The sequence below is a fragment of the Ipomoea triloba genome, chromosome 14 (genome assembly GCF_003576645.1).
Source record: "Ipomoea triloba cultivar NCNSP0323 chromosome 14, ASM357664v1".
In the NCBI taxonomy this organism is placed as follows: Eukaryota; Viridiplantae; Streptophyta; class Magnoliopsida; order Solanales; family Convolvulaceae; genus Ipomoea; species Ipomoea triloba.
This window is the reverse complement of record NC_044929.1, coordinates 9,033,861-9,057,496: the sequence shown is the minus strand read 5'-3', so window position 1 is coordinate 9,057,496 and position 23,636 is coordinate 9,033,861. Positions and strand designations below refer to the sequence as shown.

Genomic DNA, 23,636 nt, shown 5'->3' with positions numbered 1-23,636 from the left:
GCCCTTTTAAGTTTCAGCGTAAACAATTCAATTGATGCTCGCATATGCCATGACTATCAACAAAAGTCAGGCAAACACTAACTCATGTTAGGCAAACCAGTGTTTAACCACGACCAATTGTATGTGACTTTTTCCCTAGTCACCCATCGTGATGGCCTGAAGGTGTTAGTGCTAGATGATGATGGATAAGATTCTGTTAGTACTATCAATGTCGTCTACAAAGAAAGAGGCTTTAAATAATGCGTAATTTGAACTGCTGATTTTATGTTTTTTTTTTTCACACACTGATATATAAAATTCTCAAAGTTTCAACACCGGATGCTTACATCTACACATTAGTTATTAGTTCAACAAATATTTGGTCAAATTCATGCAAGGATAACATTACAAAACATAATCGATCCAACCCATATTTTCAATTGCACTATATAATATTTGATATTATAATTTCTACAATTATATACCAATTCAACTATTCTTAAAATATTATAGCAAATTCATTACGTGCATCGCACTGGTACGAACACTAGTAGATATTACCCAAAAAAAAGAGTAAAAAGTGAGCAGACTCATTAACTAAAGTCTTGCCACCAAAAACATTTAATGAGCATGTTGAAAGAATGAGTGTTATTGAAAACAGTAAACATTATGTTAAGGTTTGTGTTTTTGATATATTTGACACTTGGAGCTCAATATAGTTTCGTTTATGTATTAAGTGTCCTGTTTAGTTTTGGAGTATATATACATGAATGTTTTATGTCAATATGAACAAGATTTTTCTTTGACAAAGACATTATCGTGGACCATCATGAAAAATATCATGGAAGGGACTGCGTTAAATTAGTGACGTATTACCGCCATGATTCTTATTAGTTTCTAACTAGATGGTGACTTATGTTCTGGCTAATGTAACGAAGGAATTAGCTTATACTATGCATATTATGTTTCACGTTCATTATTACATTTATGATTTATGAGCCAAGTGGGAGAATGTTAGAATTATTATTATTATTATTATTATTATTATTATTATTATTATTATTATTATTATTATATGGTTCATTATTATTTTCTATGGCTCATAAATATTTATTTAAATTTAATAATAATAATAATTCGGGAAAATTGTAATTTATGCTCCTCCATAATATGCCAATTATCAATGTCATCCCTGAATTATTAGTGGTGTAAATGTTGCCCCTTAATTTTTAAAAACGGTACATATATTGCCCCTCCCATGGTATAAATATTGCCCTCCTTTCGGTACGGGAGGGGCAACTGATGAGTGCGATTTTCATACTTTATTTTATAATGTTTAATTTAATAATTGTTATTATCGAGTAATGTTTTTTACTTAATCTTATTAAATTGTTACACTTTTTATCTGTAAAATAATATTTATAAATAATAGTAATAATGCTTAATAATAATAATAATAATAATAATAATATAATAATAATAATAATAATGGTAGTAATTGTTTAGTCCATTACGTACTAATTATTTGTTAATAATGAGTTAGGCTAATTCTATTTGGGTTCTAACTTTCAAGTGATTATTAAGGTTTTAAATAAATAAATAGTGTTTATTATATCTTCTACTATAATAAAGCAGAATCTTTTTTGAATTAAAAATAGAAAAAAATTTCCCGCCAAGATTGTTGGGCATTACAGGAAACATTGCCCTTTCATGTGCCAAAATAATTAATAATTTGGGAGAAGAAAATCATTAATAATTAATGTATATATGGTAATGGGAAAACGTTGCCCTTTTGTATAGCCAAAATAATCCTCTAATAAAAAATAGCCATAAGGAGCAGTAAATGCATTTTGGGAAAAAGTTCCCGCTCAAACCGAAACGAGGTCGTTTTGAGAAGGTGTATAGTGGTTTGTTATCAGCATCCTTTATTAATCGATTCGGTGGTAATATATCGGTGCCCGATGTATTATTTTCTTAATTGCATACATGGATTAATGAAGCAGCACATTTTTTGTTTAATGAATGGATCGATTCGATTCTTGAAGACAACATTCAAAACTCCGGTAATTAAGAGTCTTGAAGAGACCATTTAGGTCTGAAACTCTTGGCCTATCTACAAACTCAGGCCTATATAATACAGGTTTAATAAGTGAATACAAACAATCGCAGAACTACAAATTTATCAGACCTAAATAGTGGTCTTCCAATAGAGGGGTGTACGTTCTTACAAGTGATTTATCAACCTTCAAAAAATAGGAGCACTGTCAAGGTAAGGATTGTATGTACATACTTGGTGATGGAGAGGAAAGGTTCAACTGATATCAAATCCAAGAGATTGTCTTCCATGATGAACAGGTACGTCTCTTTCCACATTATACCCCTGTGAAATAATTTATTTTTTCAATTTGTAATGTGCATAGTAAAAATCAATTGTATGTTTTCTGATTGCAGGACACTGTTATACATGCACATATACCATGTCCAGTCTGAGTTACAGCAACACTTTTGAGGGCTCTGCAAGTCATTCAATGGAAGTGGTTACTCTAAGTGAGATCAATGAGAAGGAGGAGGTAGTTTCTGACCTATGGTAGTTTACATACTTGGGGATAAATTTCCTAAATTTATTTTTAAACTTTTAACTATCATGCTAACAGTTTAGGGACTTTTTGGTGGCTGCAAGAATATCTGGAATTGAAAGCACAGATGATTGGTATTATAGCTCTTGCAAAACTAGGGGTTGTAACAAAAAACTAACTGTAAGCAGTGGAATAAATCTGTGATAAATGTCTTATGAGTTGGTCTGATGGTATTTTAAGGTACAGATTGAGAATTAGGGTTTTTGATATGAATGGCAATGCTTCCTCTGGGATAGGGAATCAAATGAGTTACTAGGCATTGGAGCACAGGTGTTGAAGGACAAGCATAATGAGGTAATACACCATTCCTTATTATCCCATTTTAATTTTTACCTTTAACAGAGAAGTTATAAACCTCCCAGGGAAATTCTTGATTTGGTTGGGAAAACTATGATATTCAGAATAGCAGCAAGGAAAGAACAGTATGTCAATAGACACAACGCGTTTCCTATACTCAGAATTAACACTGATCAGAGAGGTGTCTCAACATTGTCCAGAATTCATAAATGCACAAGATAAGGATTTGACATCAGAATTGCATTTAAGTGAGGGGAATGATGATTTTGATAAGGTAAACAAGTATCCCTCAAAACTACATGTTCTGATTAAACTATATATGTCTTAAAGAATATTTACATATAAGCTGACATCATGGTTGATATTCCATGGTTTTCTAAGTGATGAGGCAGTCAGTCCTGTGGCCACTGATGGGTCTGTCAAGAGCTCTTTGCTGAATGAGTTTTCATCAAACTAGGAATCGAAGAAACTTTAAGACATTGTTGTGAAAATTGAAAAGCTAGATTGTGCTTGGGGTGATGAAGAATTGAACTGTGTAATGGATTCTCCAAACTTATGATTGGACAAACTTGTGCATTTTCTTTGTGGTTTTATTGTTCATGCACTATGGGCATGAACACGATGGTACTGGGAGTGGTCTTTTAAGACTATGAAATATAGGTTTCATATTGAACTTTATATATTTGCCATTACCTTATGTCTGTAGTTTTCTGCGCTTTTGTGTGCAGGGATTAATCCAAGTAACATGACACAACTGACCAATTGAAGCATATTGGAGGTTATCCTTCAACTATCATAAGGCATTCATGTGTTAGGGAATATAGGTCACCAAAGGTGTTGAAAAAGTTGTTAGGTAAATTATCATAGTCACAGTTGTGATAATGTTATGTACCCTGTTTAAAGCCTAAAAGGCTGAGTAGTATGGATACTTAGTTGATGTATGTAAAGTGATATAGTAAGTACTTAGATACTCTGAATTCCATTGAATGCCAAAGCAAATTGCATAGTATGAATTAAGTAATAATAACTTTACCTGAGCAGAATGCTAAGTGTGAGGAATGAAGGTTGTTCTTCCATACATTTGAATATTGAATGATAACAAACTGTACCTTCACCTGCAAGAGTGGTTTATTACAGTGTTGTCAGATATCAAGCTAAAGATCATATCAGACTTAAATTTGTAAGGTAAGCTATTGAATAATAAATTACCTATGCGCAATACTAGAGCTGTAATTTAAAAATAGTGTCACTGTCTAAAACTTTTACCAATGCACAGCATTACACTGTGAATGCATTTTCAGAATCAGAGTAGGTCTAAGTGAATGTGACTGGCTTTTCATAGCAAATATGCAACAACCATAGTTAGATCCTGGGTAGTACATAAATTCGTAATAAAAACAAATAAGCAGCGGAACTTCTAGATTACAAATTATGGAACAGCTATTAGTGTTATGATACAAAAATTTAGGAAAATACTTATCTAATTTTGAATTCCCAACCTAGATAAAGGAAATATTACAAAGAGTGTTAAAAGGATCTAAGAAAACATAAATTTCTGCACAAAATACAGATCAGTATTTGAGGAATTGAAATTCAAATACAAACTTAAATATTACTACAAAATAATGTAGATAAATCACAAAATCAACAATAGAACAACATGCAAGAGGAATCGGACATAAGATAAATATTTAAAAAAATCCAAATTTACGAACTGAAACTATGTAATACAACAATTGCTAGCAATAACCGATAAGAAGCAGAAAATCATCTACATTCGAAAAAAAAAAATTAGCCTACTACATTTAAGAACAAAAAACGAAAAATACTTATCTAGGTTGTAAACCCCAATTTGTCTAATTTAAGGATGCCTTTGAATCGTGCCAAATAGCTAAAAAAAGGTGGAAGTTAAATTAATACAATAATGAAATCCTAGAACTAGCTAAGAATGTGAGAGAAAGAAGGACGATCGGAGAAATAGATGAAGGATCGAAGTGTTTTCCCGTTCGGTGAAACCCAGAAATGAATAGGCTGAAATGGGGAAGGGTAAATTTGGGTAGTGGTAGTATATTGCTTAATTTAGGTGTGTTTTCGGGAATGGGCTAATGGGCGGGTATTGGTATGGCCATATTTGAATGCAATCATATCATTATTGCATGGACTATGGTTCACACAGCTGTGTAGATCATATATAAAAAATATATTTTTTATATATTAAAAGTATATTATTTTTGTACATAAAGTACATTTTTTTAGTTTACATTATATAAGTACTAAAAATACATTATTTTATATATATTATCAAATAATGTACCTTCATAACAAAAATAATGTATTTTTAGTATTAGAAAAATGTACTTTTCATTTTTGGTCCATGCAATAATTTGCTATTTGAATGGGCTCAAATATATTATTTAATTGTTGTGCTGCAGTTGCCATTCTCATTTTCTGTATTAAATTAAAGGGTCTAAGAATATCAGTTGTTATGCTATGGATTTCAAAATTTTAAAATTTTATATTCACAATTTAGAAATCTATGTTCATACTTAGTGTACGTATCTTTGTTATATTTATTAGTTATACTCTTATTTTCAATACATGTTTTCAATATATATTTTGTGTTTAGTGATATTATAATTATCGTTAATTACATCCGATTAATGTTTTAGTTGATTGAATTATAGTAAACAGTGGTTTGAAAGAATTATGTGAATTTATTTTCAAAAAAAAAAAATTATGTGAATACAAATCTTAAGCGTACAATCGTATGAACACTATACGGTTCATGATATTAATATTGTTTTCTTGGCAAAGAATGGTAATTTAAGGTCGCTAGAAGGAAATAATATGTGATCCTCTAAAAGAAACTCAGGGTCTTAATTGTCATTTTTGTACGTTTCTGATGTTTTTGACACTTCAAGAAATTCACCATTGAGCATTGTAACTCATAATAAGTGTAGATTCAAATGTGAGTGTAGTCCTAATTGAAAATCAAATGATACAAGTATTAGAACCAAATAATACAAATAGTAATTACTAATATGCCTAATTGAATTGTATGGAGGTGGTAGCTTAATAAAATTAAGTATACATGAGAAAGTTATTTTCTCTCTTATACTTTCTTATGCAATGACTATAAACAAGAGTGAAGGACAGACGTTAACTCGTGTAGGGTTGCTGTTAAAGAAATATGTTTTTGTTCATGGTCAGTTGTACGTTGCTGTTTCAAGGGGTAGCTACCCAGGTGAAATGAGTGGTACTACAATTACAAATGTGGTGTACCATGAAGTATTTATTAATTTGTAATTTCAAAACAATGATGTTGTTCAACTATTTCTGTTAAAGTCATGAATCTTAAATCAAAAAATGCATTCATTATCTTTTAAGTAAATCTTTTTAATTAACTTCAAATTAAAAATAGCATAAGTCCGTGTATCGCACGCGACAATTACTAGTTTATATTAATAAAAAGAATTACTCTGGGATCGTATTCTTCATAGAAGCCCTTTTTGCGGTAAACCAGAGCTCTGAATGGCGTAGGTTTCATCAAACTCAGTCTTCCTGGATGCCCGATCGACTAGCTAAAACTCTGAGCGGAAATCTTCAATGACAGCAACAATTTTAGGGAGGAAGCCTTGAGCCTGAAGAGTATAAATATATAGAGAATTCAAGGAAGGCTTCATCATCAATTCAAGTCCGGACCAATTCCGGAGGCGAGCCGGTTCCGTTCGGCAGTTGCTCTCGGCGACAAAGAGTCTGGTCTGCGGCGGAATCCATTCAGTGGCACAGGATTGTTACGGTAGCAGGAAGCTTGCGATAGCAGCTTGGCAATTTCTGGTTCCTTCTTCATTTTTCCCTTAATTTGGGTATGTGGCGTCTTCGTAATTGTTAAGCAATTTAGTTTAGTGTGGGTCGTAACCCACTATCCTTTTTAATTTAAACTTTAACTTTAATTTGTTGAATTGTTTGTGCTGCTACCTAAAGCTTGATGATATTGCCTGAGCTAATGGATGACTGCAAATTCATGACGCATTGCTAAATAATCTCTCTAGGAACATGGACTATTTACTCTGAACAATCTACATTAATCAGTTTTAATTTGCCAATTTAATTTTGTTTTATCCTATAATTTTGTATTGTGATTAATTGTACTCTAATCTGGCCAATTCTAGTATAATTAGTCTGTTTGAGGGGAATTATAGAGTATACACCATGCTTCATAATTCAAGTTCTATAGGATAAATGAATGAACAATTTAGTTGTCTTATTAAATTGTTTATTTGGTTCATAAATCGGGTATTCCGTAAGTTCTTCCTGACTTAATGGGTTCTAACGGTTTAAATAAATGTCTTAAGCGTACGAACCATTAGAATACGTGACTGAATCTGGACGCTATACAGATTAATCAGGTAATAGTTAGAACGAATCCTTAATTTGACTGGCAAGTTAAACTAATTTGCATGATTAATAGTGGTAATTGATTCATGTTCCTAGCCTTTAATCATTTGGTGCCTTGTTTCATTGTTAATTTATTAATTTTTCCTGCTAGTTACTTATTTCCCGTTATCTCGTTTGGTCTGGTCTTCAATTATTTTATTGCTCTAAGTTATTTTATCAGTTTTGTCTTTACTTTATTGCATTCAATTAAATTATTTTCAAGTCTTTAAATTGCATTGTTTCAATTCCCTGTGGGATCGAGCCTTGCATTTTGCATACTATTACTATAGTGATTCGTGCACTTGCGAGAACTATATTAAAATTGTCCATCAGCAATATACGTACCGTTTTTTAAAATTGAGGGGCAACAGTTACACCACTAATAATTCAGGGGTGACATTTATAATTTACATATTATGGAGGGACAAAAATTACAATTTTCCCTAATAATTCTAACATTGTTCAAATAAAATAAGTGGAGTTTCAACTGCTAAGATAACCATCACACACACACACACACACACACACATATATATATAGGGTAGGGTTCCAGTGAGACCACTTGCTTAGGTAAGATCGTGAGATCATATCTTAAGCATTCATGTAATACTTTTTAATGGTCTAGATTGATTGACACACACACACTCTTCGTTCATACACATTTAATCACCGTTCGCACACACTTGAACTTGGAATCCTAATCAATCTAGACCATTAAAAAATTTTGAAATCAAATCTTGTACATCAATCACCGTTCACACACATTTAATCATCGTTTGCACACATTTAATCATCGTCCGCACACAGTTAATCACCATTCGCACACATTTTATTACCGTTTGCACACACTTCAACTTAGCATCTTAAATCAATCTAGACCGTTAAATTATCAAATGGATGCACAATATCTGATCTCACAATCTTACCTAAACAAGTGATCTCATATGATCCTAATTCTGTATATATATATATATATATATATATATATATATATATATGGGCGCGCTCAAGTGTGAACCCTCGCCCAGAAAAGAAATGAGAACGCTTCGCAGCCGTCCACGTGTCTAAGTCAACGAATCAGATATAATTTTAAAAAAAAACGACGCGGTGGCATTTTCGTAAACAACTCAAACTTTGGTGCAAGTTATTGTGTTATAAGTGCAAGTAGCTGGTGCACATTTGCAACTAAAAAGTGCAAGTAAAATCACTTATACGTGCAAGTAATTTACATTGTTAACATTCATGCACCTAGGTGCACATAATTATAATGTTAGGTGCAACTAGTTATAACATTAGGTGTACTTAGTATTGATGCTCAGTGTAAATTTTACGTGCACCTATAATACGTTTTAGAGAAAAGGTACAAATAAGCCATCGAATTATTTGGGAATTAGCAATTAAGCCATCGAACTTGAATAAGCTCCAAATAAGCCACTAAACTCGGAAAAATAAAGCAATTAAGCCATTAAATCGGAAAAAAATAACAATTAACATTTTTAACAGGTAATTTGCCTATTCCGACCACCGGCGAACACTTCCGGTGACCAGTTCTCGTCGCGTTTACCAAGGAGAAGGTGACCAGTTTTGGTCGCCTTCTCCATGGGGAAGGTAACCAGATCTGGTCGCCTTCTTCGGCTAGGGCGTCCAAAAATGGTCGCCCTCGCCGGAAAATTCGACCGGCGACGATTCCTTCATCGCCAATAGCCGAAAGTGTTCGCCGGTGGCCGGAAAAGTCATCGCTGGTGGCTGAAATATGCAAATGACCTGTTAAAAATGTTAATTGTTTTTTTTTTTACAGTTTAATGGCTTAATTGCTTTGTTTTTCTGAGTTCAGTGGCTTATTTGGAGCTTATTCAATTTCGATGGCTTAATTGCTAATTCCCAAATAGTTCGATGGCTTATTTGTACCTTTTCCCTACATTTTACTTGCACTTGTAATACAATTTATTTGCACTTAGTTTCGTTATATGGAACTGCTACTTGCACTTGTAATATATTTTACTTACGCTTGTAATATATTTTACTTGCACTTTGATATTCAGTTATTTATAAAAATTCCACAACGTTTTTTTTTAAAATAAAAAAAGCAGTGTTTCTGATCAGTTAGATCTGGACACATGGACGGATGACATGTGTTCTCAATTCTTTCCTAGGCGAGTGGTTCGCACCTGAACGCAATATAAATTTTGGCTCATATGTGGCTTGGAGCTCCCATGCGGTCGTGTGGCTGCATTTTGTCATCAGATTCGAGTAATCTAACTGTGGCAGTATTATCTTAGTGTATAGAAAATTGCAATTCGCGTATGTTAAGTGGAGGGTGTTATGATAATTTTAGTATCTATATTATATTGTGGTGCATTTTAGTACATGGTGTGGTGCGTTTTAATACATGTTGTGGTGCGTTTTATCATGTATGTTGGTACATTTAGGCTATGTTTGGCAGAGCTTATTTAGGAGCTTATAGCTTATTTTAAGCTACTAATAAGCTATAAGCTTTGTTTGGTAATGTTCTCAAAATAAGCTAGTAGCTTAAAATAAAAGATTATTTTGAAATGCTACTTCAGGTAGTTTTTCAAAAATAAGCTAGTAGCTTCTTAACTTTTTTCCATCTTTATCCTTATTATTTTATATAAATGACATAATTTATCCCTCCCAATTAAAACTCTTTTGGCATTTTTTCTTCAATATGTTTCGTTGTAATTTTAATTTGATATTTGTGTTTGAACAATAATTTATGTATGAACTAATTTTATAAATTATAAACATCTTGTTTTACTTTATATATTTTCAAATATATGTTATACTTTATATTTAATTAAATTATATTGATTTCATTATTTTATATTTTAATATGTAAACAAATCTATTTAAATTTAAAACGATTTAACTTTTATGAAGATATCATTTTTAGTCTTTTTACATTTATCAACTTATCGAAAAGCTAATTTTACCAAACACTTTTAAGCATAACAACTAGCTTAACAGCTCTTCAGATTTCAGCTTCGGGCTTATAGCTTTTCAGCTTTCAGCTACCGTTTCAGCTAGGTTTGCCAAACATAGCCTTAACTTTGTTGTGGAATAGTGTGTTTTAATCCGTTCTCTGGTGCATTTTCATACGTAGAATGGTGTTTAACTGTGTTGTGTAATGATGTGTTTTAATCCGTCCTCTGGTGCATTTTAATACGTATATCGAATGGTGTGTATTTTAATATATGTTTTCTAATAAGTGTAATAGTGCATGTTTATAATTTGGGACGAGGATTTTCAATAACTGGAATTGTGCATTTTAACACATGTTGTGGTGCATTTTAATACGTAGAATGGTGCATATTTTAGCACATATTTTCTAATATGTGTAATAGTGCATGTTTATAAACTGACATGAGGCACGTTGCGATGTATTTTAATACGCAGAATGATGCGTTTTATTACGCATGTTAAATTTTTTTTTTATAAATTTTATTTTTAATGTGTTTTTTTTTTGACATATTATTGTGTTGGTCATTTTTTTTCCTAATATTTCCATATACATTTTTTCTAAAGTATTATATATATATATATATATATATATATATATATATATATAATCCAGTTCATATGGCATTCCTTTTATTTGTTAAACATAAAACATAAAATAAATAATTAATAGTTAACGTACTACTCATGGTTAAAATTAATTTAGTCTTGAAATGTATGAGTAAATGAGTGAAACATGATTTTCATCATATATATATGAATGTCACAAGTTTAATTTTTTAAATATTTTGATTGTTGAGCCCATTGCACATGATCTCCTAGTACTCCACATCTTTAAGTAGTGATTGCAGGTTTCTCACGTTATTAAAAAAAATTTTAAAAAATCACACTATTCTTTGGCTAAAAAAAATGCATTAAATTTCGCAACTTATGCAGCAACCCGTATATTTTAATTCCAAAATTATTTTGTAAAATTATTTCTTAATACTAAATTATTTTTCTATCATGATTATTTTAAAAGTTACGAAATATTAAGCATATTATCTTCTACTACAAAGCCCCTTTTTAAGATGTTTTATTTTATACCCTTGTGTGTGTGTGTGTGTTATTTTAAGACTTGGGCTAGAAGTCCAAATAAAGCCTTATTTTGATATTATGAATATCTCAAACTAGATGACCCAATTCATTATTATATAGGTCTTATAATATATACCTTCAAACCCAACTTATTTTTTTTTTACAAAGCAAGCCCAACTTACTATTCTTGCAAAATTCCTAGAATTCTAGACCAATATACCAGTAGTTATGCCGTGGACCCAGGTCCAAGGTGGACCTGGGTCCAAAAACGATGCCGTTTATTTTATTTTATTTTATTTTATTTATTTATTTTTATACTAAACATATTGGCCTGAAATATGGAACACAAACTCTACATTCACATACACTATACTCTATATTCACAATTTGTAAACTCCACATTCACACATTACACGATTATATGTTTAGTAACTATATTACCACTGTTATGCATTCACACATTCAAAACTCTATATTTACATGTCCTATACTCCATATTCACAACTTGAGAACTCCACATTCACACATTATAGGGCTACAAGTTGCTAGAACTTCTTAACTCTATTACAGATTCACACATGCATAACTCTACATTCACGATTTCTATACTCCATATTCACAATTTGAAACCTCCACATTCACACATTTCTGGGCAACTCTACATTCACACAATCATAAGTCTACATTCACGATTTCTATACTCTACATTCACACTTTGAAACCTCTACATTCACACATTTTGGACAACTCTATATTCAGCAATATGTTTACTAATTTAAAAAAAAAGAAAAAAAAAAGAGACAAAACGACGTAGTTTTGGACTCAGGTCCACCTTGCAAGGTGGACTTGGGTCCACAGCATAATTTGCGAAATAAGACAATAGTAAAACCCTAAGAAGAAGTCTTCCTCCTCTTCACTCACTCCCACGCCACTTTACATACAAACACTCTTACCATTTCATCTCCATCATTGTTATTGACAAAGCTTCACCAGTTTCAAATCTAGGAAGAACCTTGGAGGATCAAGTTGAAGAGCATGGGCTAGAGTAAGCTCCTAGGATGATTGTTTATTGGATTTGCTAGACTTTTATGATTGAGTGGGGTTCCGCTGTTTAGGCGGAGGTGACGGATGCACCGTTCACTAGGCTTCACTGTGGTGGAGTCCTGCCTTGCTAGGTTGTTGTGATTAAGTGGGGTTCCACTGGTTGGCGCGGAGGTGACGGATGTGTAAGAAACACTGTTCATTAGGCTTCACTATGGTGGAGTCCTGCCTTACTAGACTGTTGTGATTAGGTGAGGTTCCGTTGTTTGGGCGGAGTTGGCGGATGTGTGGGCACATTTCACTAGGCTTCACTGTGGTAGAGTTCCTCCCTTGGTAAGGTTAATTAGTATCTCCACACTGGTATATGATGCTTCAATATTTTGAATAACTTCACTTGCATACTGTTGTGATATGATTACTACTTGATTATGATTTTTGAGTTATGTTGCAATTATGATATGATTTGGAAACCTATTTGAGATGACAATTGACATGTTCCTCCCATATTATATTGTTATGAATATCTATGTACTTACATATATGAATAAATGTATAAATACTTTGTCGGTAATGAACCCTCGTACTCTTGTTATGTTCCTTTAAGTCTGGTGATCTTGTATAAGTGGGTGTTGAGTACTTCTGTCCAGGCACTCTCCTGTGTCTTGATCTTCTTTTAGAAGGCTACTTTAGTAAATGTGTTTCCTTTTCATAAACTTCTACCATTTTGTATAGTTATCATTTTGAAAACCTTCCTATAGAGTTTGATAGAATGCGTGAGTGGTACTATTTGTGTCAAAACCTATTTTGGATATAAAACTATTTTCAAAACAACAAATGTGCGTATTTTATGTGGTGGAGTGGGATTACCTAGCGTTTCTCGCTAACGTTTTAACTAATGTTTTCAAGAATGGAGTAGACTTGTTGAGAGCGGCTTAGAGAAGTGTTGGTTTAGTTCCGCTTCCTTTTGTTATGAGTAGACTTTGTAGTTTGATAATGCCGAGATAGTGTTTTGTAATATGACTTAGTTACTGATGGTTTAGTTTAGATATTTTATAATTGGGATGTAATAGACCTTAAATTAGCCTTAGCATTTGGGCCTGGTTGGCCCAAATGTGGCGTGACACCCCGAAACTTGAGGATTTGAGTTAAGCTTCTACAGTTTGAATTTCCTTTGAAACAAGATGTCATCTCTCTATTTCTCCTTTTATTTATCTATCCATGTTAGAGTTTTGGGGTGTTACAACCTATTTCTAGTTTCCTAGTATTATATATATGAGAAAAGCAAATATTTTTTCTCATAATATAAGTAGTAAAGTTGATTTTTGGGTGATAGATAATAGATTGCACCAAATGACGCATGCTTAAATTCGCAATATGAAGTTTCATAGCTTAGCCTCTTGTGTTGGTGGCTTCTTGTGGGCACAATGTAGTGGTCCTCCACCTACGGGTCTGCTAAGTCAACGTGATTTAATTCTTCCACAATTTTCGTAAGACCAGGGTGTGGGATGAGAGTTTCACATTTTTTTATCACCTGACCTAAAGTTACCACTTGAGCAACAAGGTGGGGGTTCAATTCTCGCCAACAACATCCTGGACTAGGGTTTCTCATCAATCTAGAGTTTGGATCCTTGGGCTCCATAGATTGGAGATTGTGCTCCTCAAGTTGGCGGAAATGTAGAACTGACTGGGAGCCTGCTTGGCTGCTTGGGCGGTTAGAAATTTAGTGCCTCATGTCCTTTGGACAGGAGTTCTGGAGGCTAGGATTAGTCTAGCCTAAGATGATAACTTAATATATCTATCAAAAAAAAACATAAATATTTAATTGGAGCAGCCATGAATTCTTGCATTTTTTTGAACTCCTCCGCTGTTTGTGCATCGCCGCCATCGGTGCCGCGGGTCCAGCTATCCGCATCAATACAACCAGCTATCTCAAGTCACAACTTTAATATAATGCTGAATTATGCTGCATTTGATCGAATTGACGTGAAGATCAAAACCTATATCTCGCTTTCAGTACGCCAACCATCACTTGAATAATAAAAAATTTATGTCATATTTTTTTTTTTTTGGCAAAGGAGAAAAATAATTCATTAAATCTAGCATCCGTAGTTAAATCATCCAACAAAAACGAAGGAGCAACACTTCATTCAGCACAACCTAGCCTAGAAATGAAATAGCATCTTTTTGCAAATAAATGGACTGCTATGTTCGCAGGCCGTTTCGCAAACAAAAAGCATATATCTGTAAATGATCAGTACAGATCATCTTGAGAATGGATATATCCTATAAGTCTCCTATTGCAGCTCCTAACATTTTGGGGCTACAATTATAGCAATATATATAACATACAATGAAGGTAATTACATCTTCGCTCCCAAACTGTTCGCAGCTCCTAAGGTAATTACATCTTTTTGTTTGCTGTTTGCTTCTCATAAGTGAAAATTATCAATTATTTTGTCTATTAATTTTTTTTTAATTACACCATTACAAAAATATCATTTTGGAAAGTACACTTAGCTAGCAACACCACTGAAATTGTATCGTGAATCTTGAATGTACAAGATAAGCCTATGGTTCCTACTTAATTTTATCAATATTATTTATCTAGATTAGTTACTAGATCAGATAAATAAAATAAATAAACAATAAAGCAAAAGAAAGGAACCGGACACCGAGAATTGTTTACGCAGTTCTGAGCTACACTCCTACGTATGCGGGGCACTTCACGTCAGCCCAATCCACTAGATGATCATAAGGGGTTACAAAGAGTCATGAAACAACCACACAACATCAATGGTTACAAAAACACTCCTAACTACACCTTCATCATCTTCAAGCTGGCACCGTGCACACCATAATCACCCATCAACAATACAACAACATCAAGCACTCATACACGCTGATTAATTCTCAAAAATAATAAGAGGGAAACTGTTTAAAGCTCTCGTGAAATTCTGGATCAAAATAGCGAATTGATTCAAGTAATAAATCCCAAGAACTAGAGTTGTTTATATAGCCGATCCTTCAACCAATATGATCTGAATTTGTGCAGCTGAAATTTACTCAAAATAAGCTGCAACTTTCTTTTAAAATCGCAACAAAAATAGTGGATCAAAGATACCAAAATCGGTACTGCATTCTGACGCTGATCTAGACTAACTGTAGCGTGCTCTAACTGTGGTCCATAAAACTGATCCAGCATAATAAAATGCAACATAATAAAATAACCTATGTTTTTGACTAATAATTAGGCCAATTATAAGGTGGTCCAAATGTGTACCATTTGTACACTTACAACCACAAAATGCATTTTGTAAAGTTCACTCTTACAAAGTGCACTATGTAGTGTTGTGAAGTGCATTTCAAAGTTGACAAAATTATCAGAACCTTACGATATTTTTCTGTCATTGCTTTAGGTTTGCTGGATTTTTCTAAATGGACGACGTCTGAGATTGGGTTTTAATTTTCTCTTGGAACAAGTTCTCATCATGTGAGCTTATCCCTATAATTACAATACATTTTACATGTTACAGAGTATTATATTGTTATATCATTGGATATGTTTTTTTATTAAAATAATTATCGATATGACATTTTTTTAATTTATGATCTTCCTTTATAATTAACTATGAATTGCATAGAAAACAATATTATAAATTTACTTCAAAATTATTGAAACGAATAATTAATTAATGAGTGGAGTGGATCGGATCATATACTTTAATTTGTTGGTACATATAAAAGTAATATCATATTTCAAACTTGGGATTATTGTCAAAGAATGTTTTAATTTGTTGAGACAAGTGCTTTGCATCTTACATACCCATCCACATGGGGCAATATAATCTCTTTTTTTATCTAGTTATAATTCTCTAAGATATAATCTTTAAAATCATCCCAATAATCCGACCAATAGTTATACATGGACTCGGATCCACCTTACAAAATGGACTCGTCACAATTTACATACTGAACATTCAGTATGTAAATTGCGAATATTTAGTTGCATTGTGAATCTTCAATATATAAATTGTGAACATTCAGTATGTAAATTGTGTATTTTAGACTCGGATTCACCTTAAAAAATCCCGGGTCCACAAAATAATTTGCCTAATCCCACTTCCACCTTTCAATGCATCTTGTTTCCACTTGCACTATTGTTTATCCCTTTGTGTTATCCGGACCAAAGCCCTTAAAAATCCATCTTCCATGGCCATTACCCATACCACTCCACATTTCCACACCATACCCTACCCATGCCAACTACTTCCAATCACCTCTCCTTGATCTCATAGTTAAAGGATGATTTCGACTATTAATTGAAATATATATCTTGTTAAGATTGCTGTTACTTTGTGATTACATACAGTGTTTTAATTTGCTTGTTAATTGTTATCTATCGATGTATAAAAGATTGTCATGATATTATTGTATTTATTGAACGAAAAAGTGTGGGACAGATATTTTGAGGTTACGGTCAAGTTCAACATTATATTATTTAAACGTACGTGGTGTTGACTATTTTTTTATGTATAAGAAAATAAAGTTACATGATCGCTACTCGCAATATCTTTTGGCATATGATAAATGCTTTATCTTGACAATTAGTATAGAGAATGTCACGAGTTTAATTTTCAATTCTAAAACAAAACAACAAAAAACCAGGTTGATAAATATTTATTAAATTTTTTATCAAAATATAATGCACAAAATATTTAACAAGGAAAATTACAAGTCAAAATTTAACGTAGTACAAGTGACATTCGTCATGCATATTTAGATACAAAATCATTCACCAAATTTTTAACATCAATTTCTTTCAAAGTTTCATTATTAATGGCAATTAAAACTAATACATGAACTCTCAAAACATAATTATTACCAAGTATAAAAAATAGGTTATATAATTTTTTTAAAAAATGGGCCTCTAAAAATTGGGGGCCCGTGTCGTTGCCCTGACCGCACATGGTCAAGATTGGCCATGAGAAAGAAACTATGTTGAACAACTTGAGCTGGTTTACTTTCTTGTAGTTTTTTGTCGACTAAAGTCACAAGATGTGCTTCACTTAGAAAACACCTTTATATAATGGTGGCAGCCTTTAAAGAAATCAAAGAAAGAAACTATGTCAGACTACCTAACTAATGGTTTACATTACATGCCTTTATTTTTTATTTGAAAAAAAAAATCTCTTTTATCTTTGAATAAACTATTTTCCGATTGATCCATTTTTGGAAGCATATATATAATAATGTATATCGATTTTGTAACTCGATACAAAATCACGAGGTGTAGAATATATATAATAATGTATATTCATATATTTTTGTGAACAAAAGGTCAATGTATGACACTAACTAACGCAAATTATTTTGTGGACCAGATCTACCTTGTAAAATAGATTCATATATAATTTACATACTAAATGTCCACAATTTATCTTTTAAAAATTCACGATTTGTATATTACAAACACACAATGTTAAAGATTACATTGTTTTGTATTCACAAGTTCCTTTCAAATGTTGTAGTCATTTCCAATACTAAAAATACACAATTGATTACCTTGTTTTGTATTCACAAGTTTCTTTCAAGCAATCCATTCTAATACATACTAAAAATACACAATTTAACCTTTTTAAAATTTAGTACAGTTATTATATGCTTTGACTTAAAAACACAATTTACATTCTGGAAGTTCACAATTCCAATACTAAAAATACATAATTCAATATCATTTAAAAGCAGGGTGTACCTGGCAAGTGGAACCTATTCCATTGTATAACAACTTACCAACGAATAATGTTGCATTATTTGAAGATTCCAAGGAAGATTTGAGGATGAAATCAAAGCACAAGAACGTGGGTGTCTTGACCCACCTTATCCATTGCATATGGGCATGCACACACCCTACATATATAGTTCCAACTTTCTTGCATATATACATATATTATAATGCATGCTTCAAAGTATTGGTATCAGTCTCAATAATGTTTCATCATCATCCATATCATATCTTCTTCAAAAATCATGCATTCTTTGAAGATTAAAAATTTTAAGGTTGTGTATAGTAGTTTTGGTGCAGTGAGATCATAAATCAATTATTTCTTATTATTGAACATTATCTCAATAATATGATTTACTTCTCTATAGAAGATTGGATACTTTGTTTGTTTAATATTATTGCTATGAAACGTGTTTATTTGTTTTGAAGCTACAAGCATTGATAATTATTGTTGTGTATTTATTAGTTAATTGGTTTGAATTGAATTCATTGTAACCTCATTGAATTGAAGAAATAAAATTTTACTTGGTGTATTTTTTGTTAATTATTCAATGGGTATGATTTAATTCAATAACTAATTAGATTCCCTACCCAATCCGTATCCCATTCTGCTATAAATAGCTTGATGCATGGAATAAATGTCAATCATGCAAAAAGTGATTCACCAACAATTTATTACTACGTATATTATTAAATAAAATACACTATCAAAGTGTTTCAAAATTCTTATAAAAACAACCCAATTTTTTTTAAAGGTGATTGTTCAACAACAATTACACATCCTCATTCCAGCCCTACAATCTTGCTGAATCAATTCAATTTGTAGCTAGGTTTTCCTGCTTAATTTGAGCAGCAGTTTGAACCTCTATAACCTTCTAGATGGCATGATTCAAGACCTCAGAGTATAAACTTAATTGATAACTATATACTTGGTGGTTTCACGTAAAAAGCGTAGAAAGGGCTTGAAAAATAGACCATTTCGGCGTTATTATACAAACTATTTTTCAAGATATTTATATAGTTCAAATTATCCCGTCAAGGACTTGGATCGAATATGAAAAGTAAATCCCTTAAATCAAAGGTATACTAATTACAAGTTATCTTTTTAAAACATAAAGAAAGCTATTTTTAAAAAATAATAAGGAAAACAATATTCTAAACTGGTCTAAATCTTCCATTTGTACTTTCCATAAATGATATAATGTGTCTCCAAGTTTCAGACTATACTGAGCATGGTCTGACCATTGGGCCGAGTTTGACCACCCAAAACGAGGCCTAATATTAGACCATCTATATTTAACTCATCAATATTATTAGGAATATTTTGTTTATATCGAGACAAATAATGAATTGAGCTATATTTATTACTCTTTTAAACCATTAATCATGCAAATGATATTTGCAATTTTTGTGTTACTGGTTAAGTTGAACTTTCATTCACTACATATATATAAATAAAAATGAAACAGAACAATATATTGTTAACTTGCATCTAATAAGTAGATTGCAGTTTGTAAATCACCTATATATACAATCATTCATCAAGGATCGAACTCTTAAGATTGATCCATGCTCAAAGTCAATGATCAAACTCTTGACCTTCGATTAAGAATGGATGAGTCACTTCTACTCAATCGCACCTCAGATTAAACTTAATTGAGAACTTTCGATCAAGCAGGTAATGTAATGCATAATTTGACAAGTTGTTCGAGCTAATAATATAACTATCTATTGAGATGACATGATTTTGAGACCTCTTAACTAAATACATGCTGAGTGTGAAAATCAAAAACTATATTTTTAGGAGCATTTCTTGTTATTGGACTATGCTTATTATTCCATCAGATGATTAATGATGTAAATGATATTTGCAATTTTTGGTTAATTAGTGGTTAAATTGAACTTTCATTATTTACTTCAAATGTAAATAAAAACAAAATAGAAGTGTTAACTTGAATCATATATAATTAAGTTGGAAGTTTGGAAATCACTACAAAATTTGCATTTTTTTCAAATCCATATTCTGAGCCTAACTTCCCTATACAACTACCAGTATGAGACTAGCTAGTATTAATCCTTCCGTGGCCGTCTGTCAGTGATCCTCACCGGAAGTCCGCCTCTCACGGTGGCGGTCAGTCCCGGCGCGTATCTAGGCGTGTGACATGGCTCACAAGCAACTTCTATATCAAAAGCCCTAATCAGAGCCACTGCAACACTTTTCATTTCCACCAACGCCATATCTTTTCCTAGACAAACTCTAGGCCCGGCTTGAAAAACCGGGTACTTGAAGAGATTTTCGGACTTGAAAACACCGTCTTCCAGCCACCTTTCGGGTTTAAACTCGCGACAGTCGAGCCCCCAGATTGAGTCCATCCGGCCCATTGCGTACGGGTGGTACGTAACCCTAGTGCCCTTCCTGACAAACGTGCCGTCCGGCATCGTGTCGTCGTCGAGGCAGAACTTGGAGTCGAATTGCACCGGCGGAAACAGCCGCATGCTCTCGTGTATCGCCGCCGTTAAGTAATTCATGTCGCGGATTTGCTGGTAGGATGGCAAGTCTTGATCGGGCTCCATCATCCGGCCCGACTCGGCCCGAATTCGATCCGTAACTTCGGGATGCCTTGACAGCAGCCAAAAGAAGCTAGTCAACGCGGAAGCAATGGTGTCCCTTCCCGCCAAAAGGAAACTGATGACGATATCTCGTAGCAATTTATCGTCGTCGATGATTCCCATGAATCTCGAGAGAAGATCTGATTGGTCGGACGCGTCCCCTCCGCTGCATTTCCTCTTTTGTTCGATCATCTCCTCCGCCAATTCATTGATCAAACCAATAGCCTCGCCAAGCATCTTCTCGGACCCAATATTCAACAATCTCTTGACCTTCCACACCGCCGGCGACGCCGTCATGGCGCGCTCCGCCGAGAGCTTCGACGCAAGGTCAAAGGCGGCGGCGAACTTCGACGCCGGCAGAGACAAGCTCAAGCACCCCGGATCCATCCCGAAAGAGAATTTACAGATATTGTCGAACGAGAATCGGCGCAGAACATCCTGGAAGTCCAAAACCTCCTGTTTTTCCCCGTAAAACGAAAGGAGAGGGAACAATCTCGTCCTAACCTCGGCAGCCACGATCTCGAAAGCGTAGGTGCAAATGGACACGCTTCCGTACTCCCGGCTCGCCATCTTCCTCTGAAACTTCCACAAATCTCCGTCGACGGCGAATATGCCGCGCCCCAACAGATCGCCCAGGATGGAAGCGAACTGTTTCCCCTTGGGAAAATTCTCGAACTTCGTCTTCAACATGTACTCCACATTCGCAGGATTAGCAGTGATAACGTTGCCGAGAACATGGATGTGAATGGTGCCTGTCGGAGATTTGTTGAGCAGACAAGAATACCAATCGCTCAGATTGCTATGCTCCATCGCCCAGCTCGACGTCAAATACGTCTTACAAATCTCACACTTACACAGAGGTTTCAGTTTCGAAACAGAACGAATTACAAGAAAGATGATAGCCAAAAGGAAAAGAATGATTGCAAAAGCTTCAAAAGCCATGGCTATAGAAAGAGAAGAGAGAAAAGGAAAGTGAGAGGAAGAAGATGGGTGTGATACATTATACATGAGGTGTGCGGGGTATATATATATAATAAAAATTTAAAAATTTATTTAAAAAATAAAAATAAAAATATAATAATAAGATGCACTTGCAGTAGTGAAATAACAGCGATTTAATTGAAATGACATATGCATCAGACCTACAAAACAGGCTTTTGTTAAATGTCATTTTCGCCCCCTGTCCTTTTTGTAGTTTTCTGCATCCACAGCTAGCGGAAGAACACGGAACAAGTGAGCATAAGAAACACGTGTGTGAAATGATGAATTGCGAGAAAACTTACTAAAATTAACTCACGTGCTCTATAAATACTAATCAACTTTTATTACAAACTGTTACGAGATTTTAGTAATAATTAATTGTGGGTTGAGATTTTTGTGATTGCTAATTAGTGTGTATTAATTATTTGGATTTTTGTGTTACAAAAGTTTAATAATACTCCCTCCGTCCCATTTTACCTGTCTTATTTACTATTCATTGGTCAAACCAACTCTTTCTTCATTGCTTATTTTCTTTAGTAATTTTTTTTTATTTTTAAATTTAATTTTTTGTGTTTAATAGTACTTTTGATTTAGTTTCTAAATATATAAATTTTATATATTAATACTAAACTTAATATTATGAAAAATTGGATTAAAAATAACTTCAGTCAAGCCTCGTTAAACGAACCAGACAACCAAAATGGAACGGAGAGAGTAAGTTTTTGATCAAAGGATTAAAAAGTAATAAATTAAGAAAGGAGCAAATATCAATTTTGGTCCCACGACTATTATCAAAATGACAATTTTGGTCCACATGTTTAATTTCTACCAATTTTGGTCCCATGACTATTGTTTTAGTACCAATTTTCATCTACGACTAATGTTTTAATGCCAAAATTCATCATGCCGGTCACTCATCCGTTTAAAACGTCCAAAAATCTAAAATTGTTAAGGGTATTTTCATCATTTTCAACTTAATATCTCAATTTGAGCATGAATAAATGGATATAAGTTCTAAGATCGATCAAAATTTGTTGTTTTCATCCTCATTTTACCTTAATTTGAGGAGAAAAACTGTGAATTGTGATCGATCTTAAAGCTTAAATCTTTTTATTCATGCTCAAATTGGGATATTGAGTTGAAAAGGACGAAAATACCTTTAAAATTTTTGGATTTCGGCATGTTTTGAACGGATTGGTGACTGATGCGATGAATTTTGGCACTAAAACAATAATCGTGGGACCAAAATTGGTACTAAAACAATTGTCGTAGAACCAAAATTGGTAGAAATTAAATATATGGACCAAAATTATCATTTTACTAATAGTCGTGGGACCAAAATTGATATTTGCTCATTAAGAAAGATTGTGAGCGAGACTTTAATGAAGGCATTAGAGCATTATGAATGAAATGATACAAATTATAGAGAAAACATTTATTATTTATCGAATTACAATATGCATTAGAGCATTATCAATATAAGTTTTTATGTGAGTTTTTGTGTGAGTTTTTGTGTAGTTTTTGAGAAAGCAAGCTTACGTGGAGGAGAGAGGGTAAGGAGAGAGAATAAAAAATCTCCTTGCAAGAATCTTGATTTTTATCAGACTTATGGAACCTATCAAAATCTATAATTTTTGCGCCTAGTCGCGTGCATTGCAACACAATGCCAGCTGGCGTGTCATGTGCTTTGTTTCTCCTAGTTAACACCTAAAAAAAACATTGTTATTGAGAATGCTGTTACAAATTTCTCAAAATTTATACGGTTATTTTCATGTGATTAAACTATGCTTTAGACTTTCTAATTAGATCACATCCTTTCT

The 23,636-nt window shown here is 33.2% G+C and overlaps 1 protein-coding gene and 1 long non-coding RNA gene across 2 annotated transcripts; both read right to left on the bottom strand.

Annotated features, from left to right (window-relative positions):
• Positions 1-1,970: 1,970 nt before the first annotated feature.
• Positions 1,971-4,998, bottom strand: LOC116003772. Its single transcript, XR_004094704.1, has 2 exons — positions 3,946-4,998; positions 1,971-2,359 (listed from the first exon to the last, which is right to left on the bottom strand). It is a non-coding gene; the product is annotated as an uncharacterized LOC116003772 (long non-coding RNA).
• A 15,166-nt stretch (positions 4,999-20,164) lies between these two features.
• On the bottom strand, positions 20,165-21,817 carry LOC116003730 (cytochrome P450 94C1-like). The gene has a single exon (XM_031243643.1). It carries the CDS (start codon positions 21,775-21,777, stop codon positions 20,296-20,298), a length of 1,482 nt encoding a protein of 493 aa, XP_031099503.1. The 5' UTR covers positions 21,778-21,817; the 3' UTR covers positions 20,165-20,295.
• Positions 21,818-23,636: the final 1,819 nt, after the last annotated feature.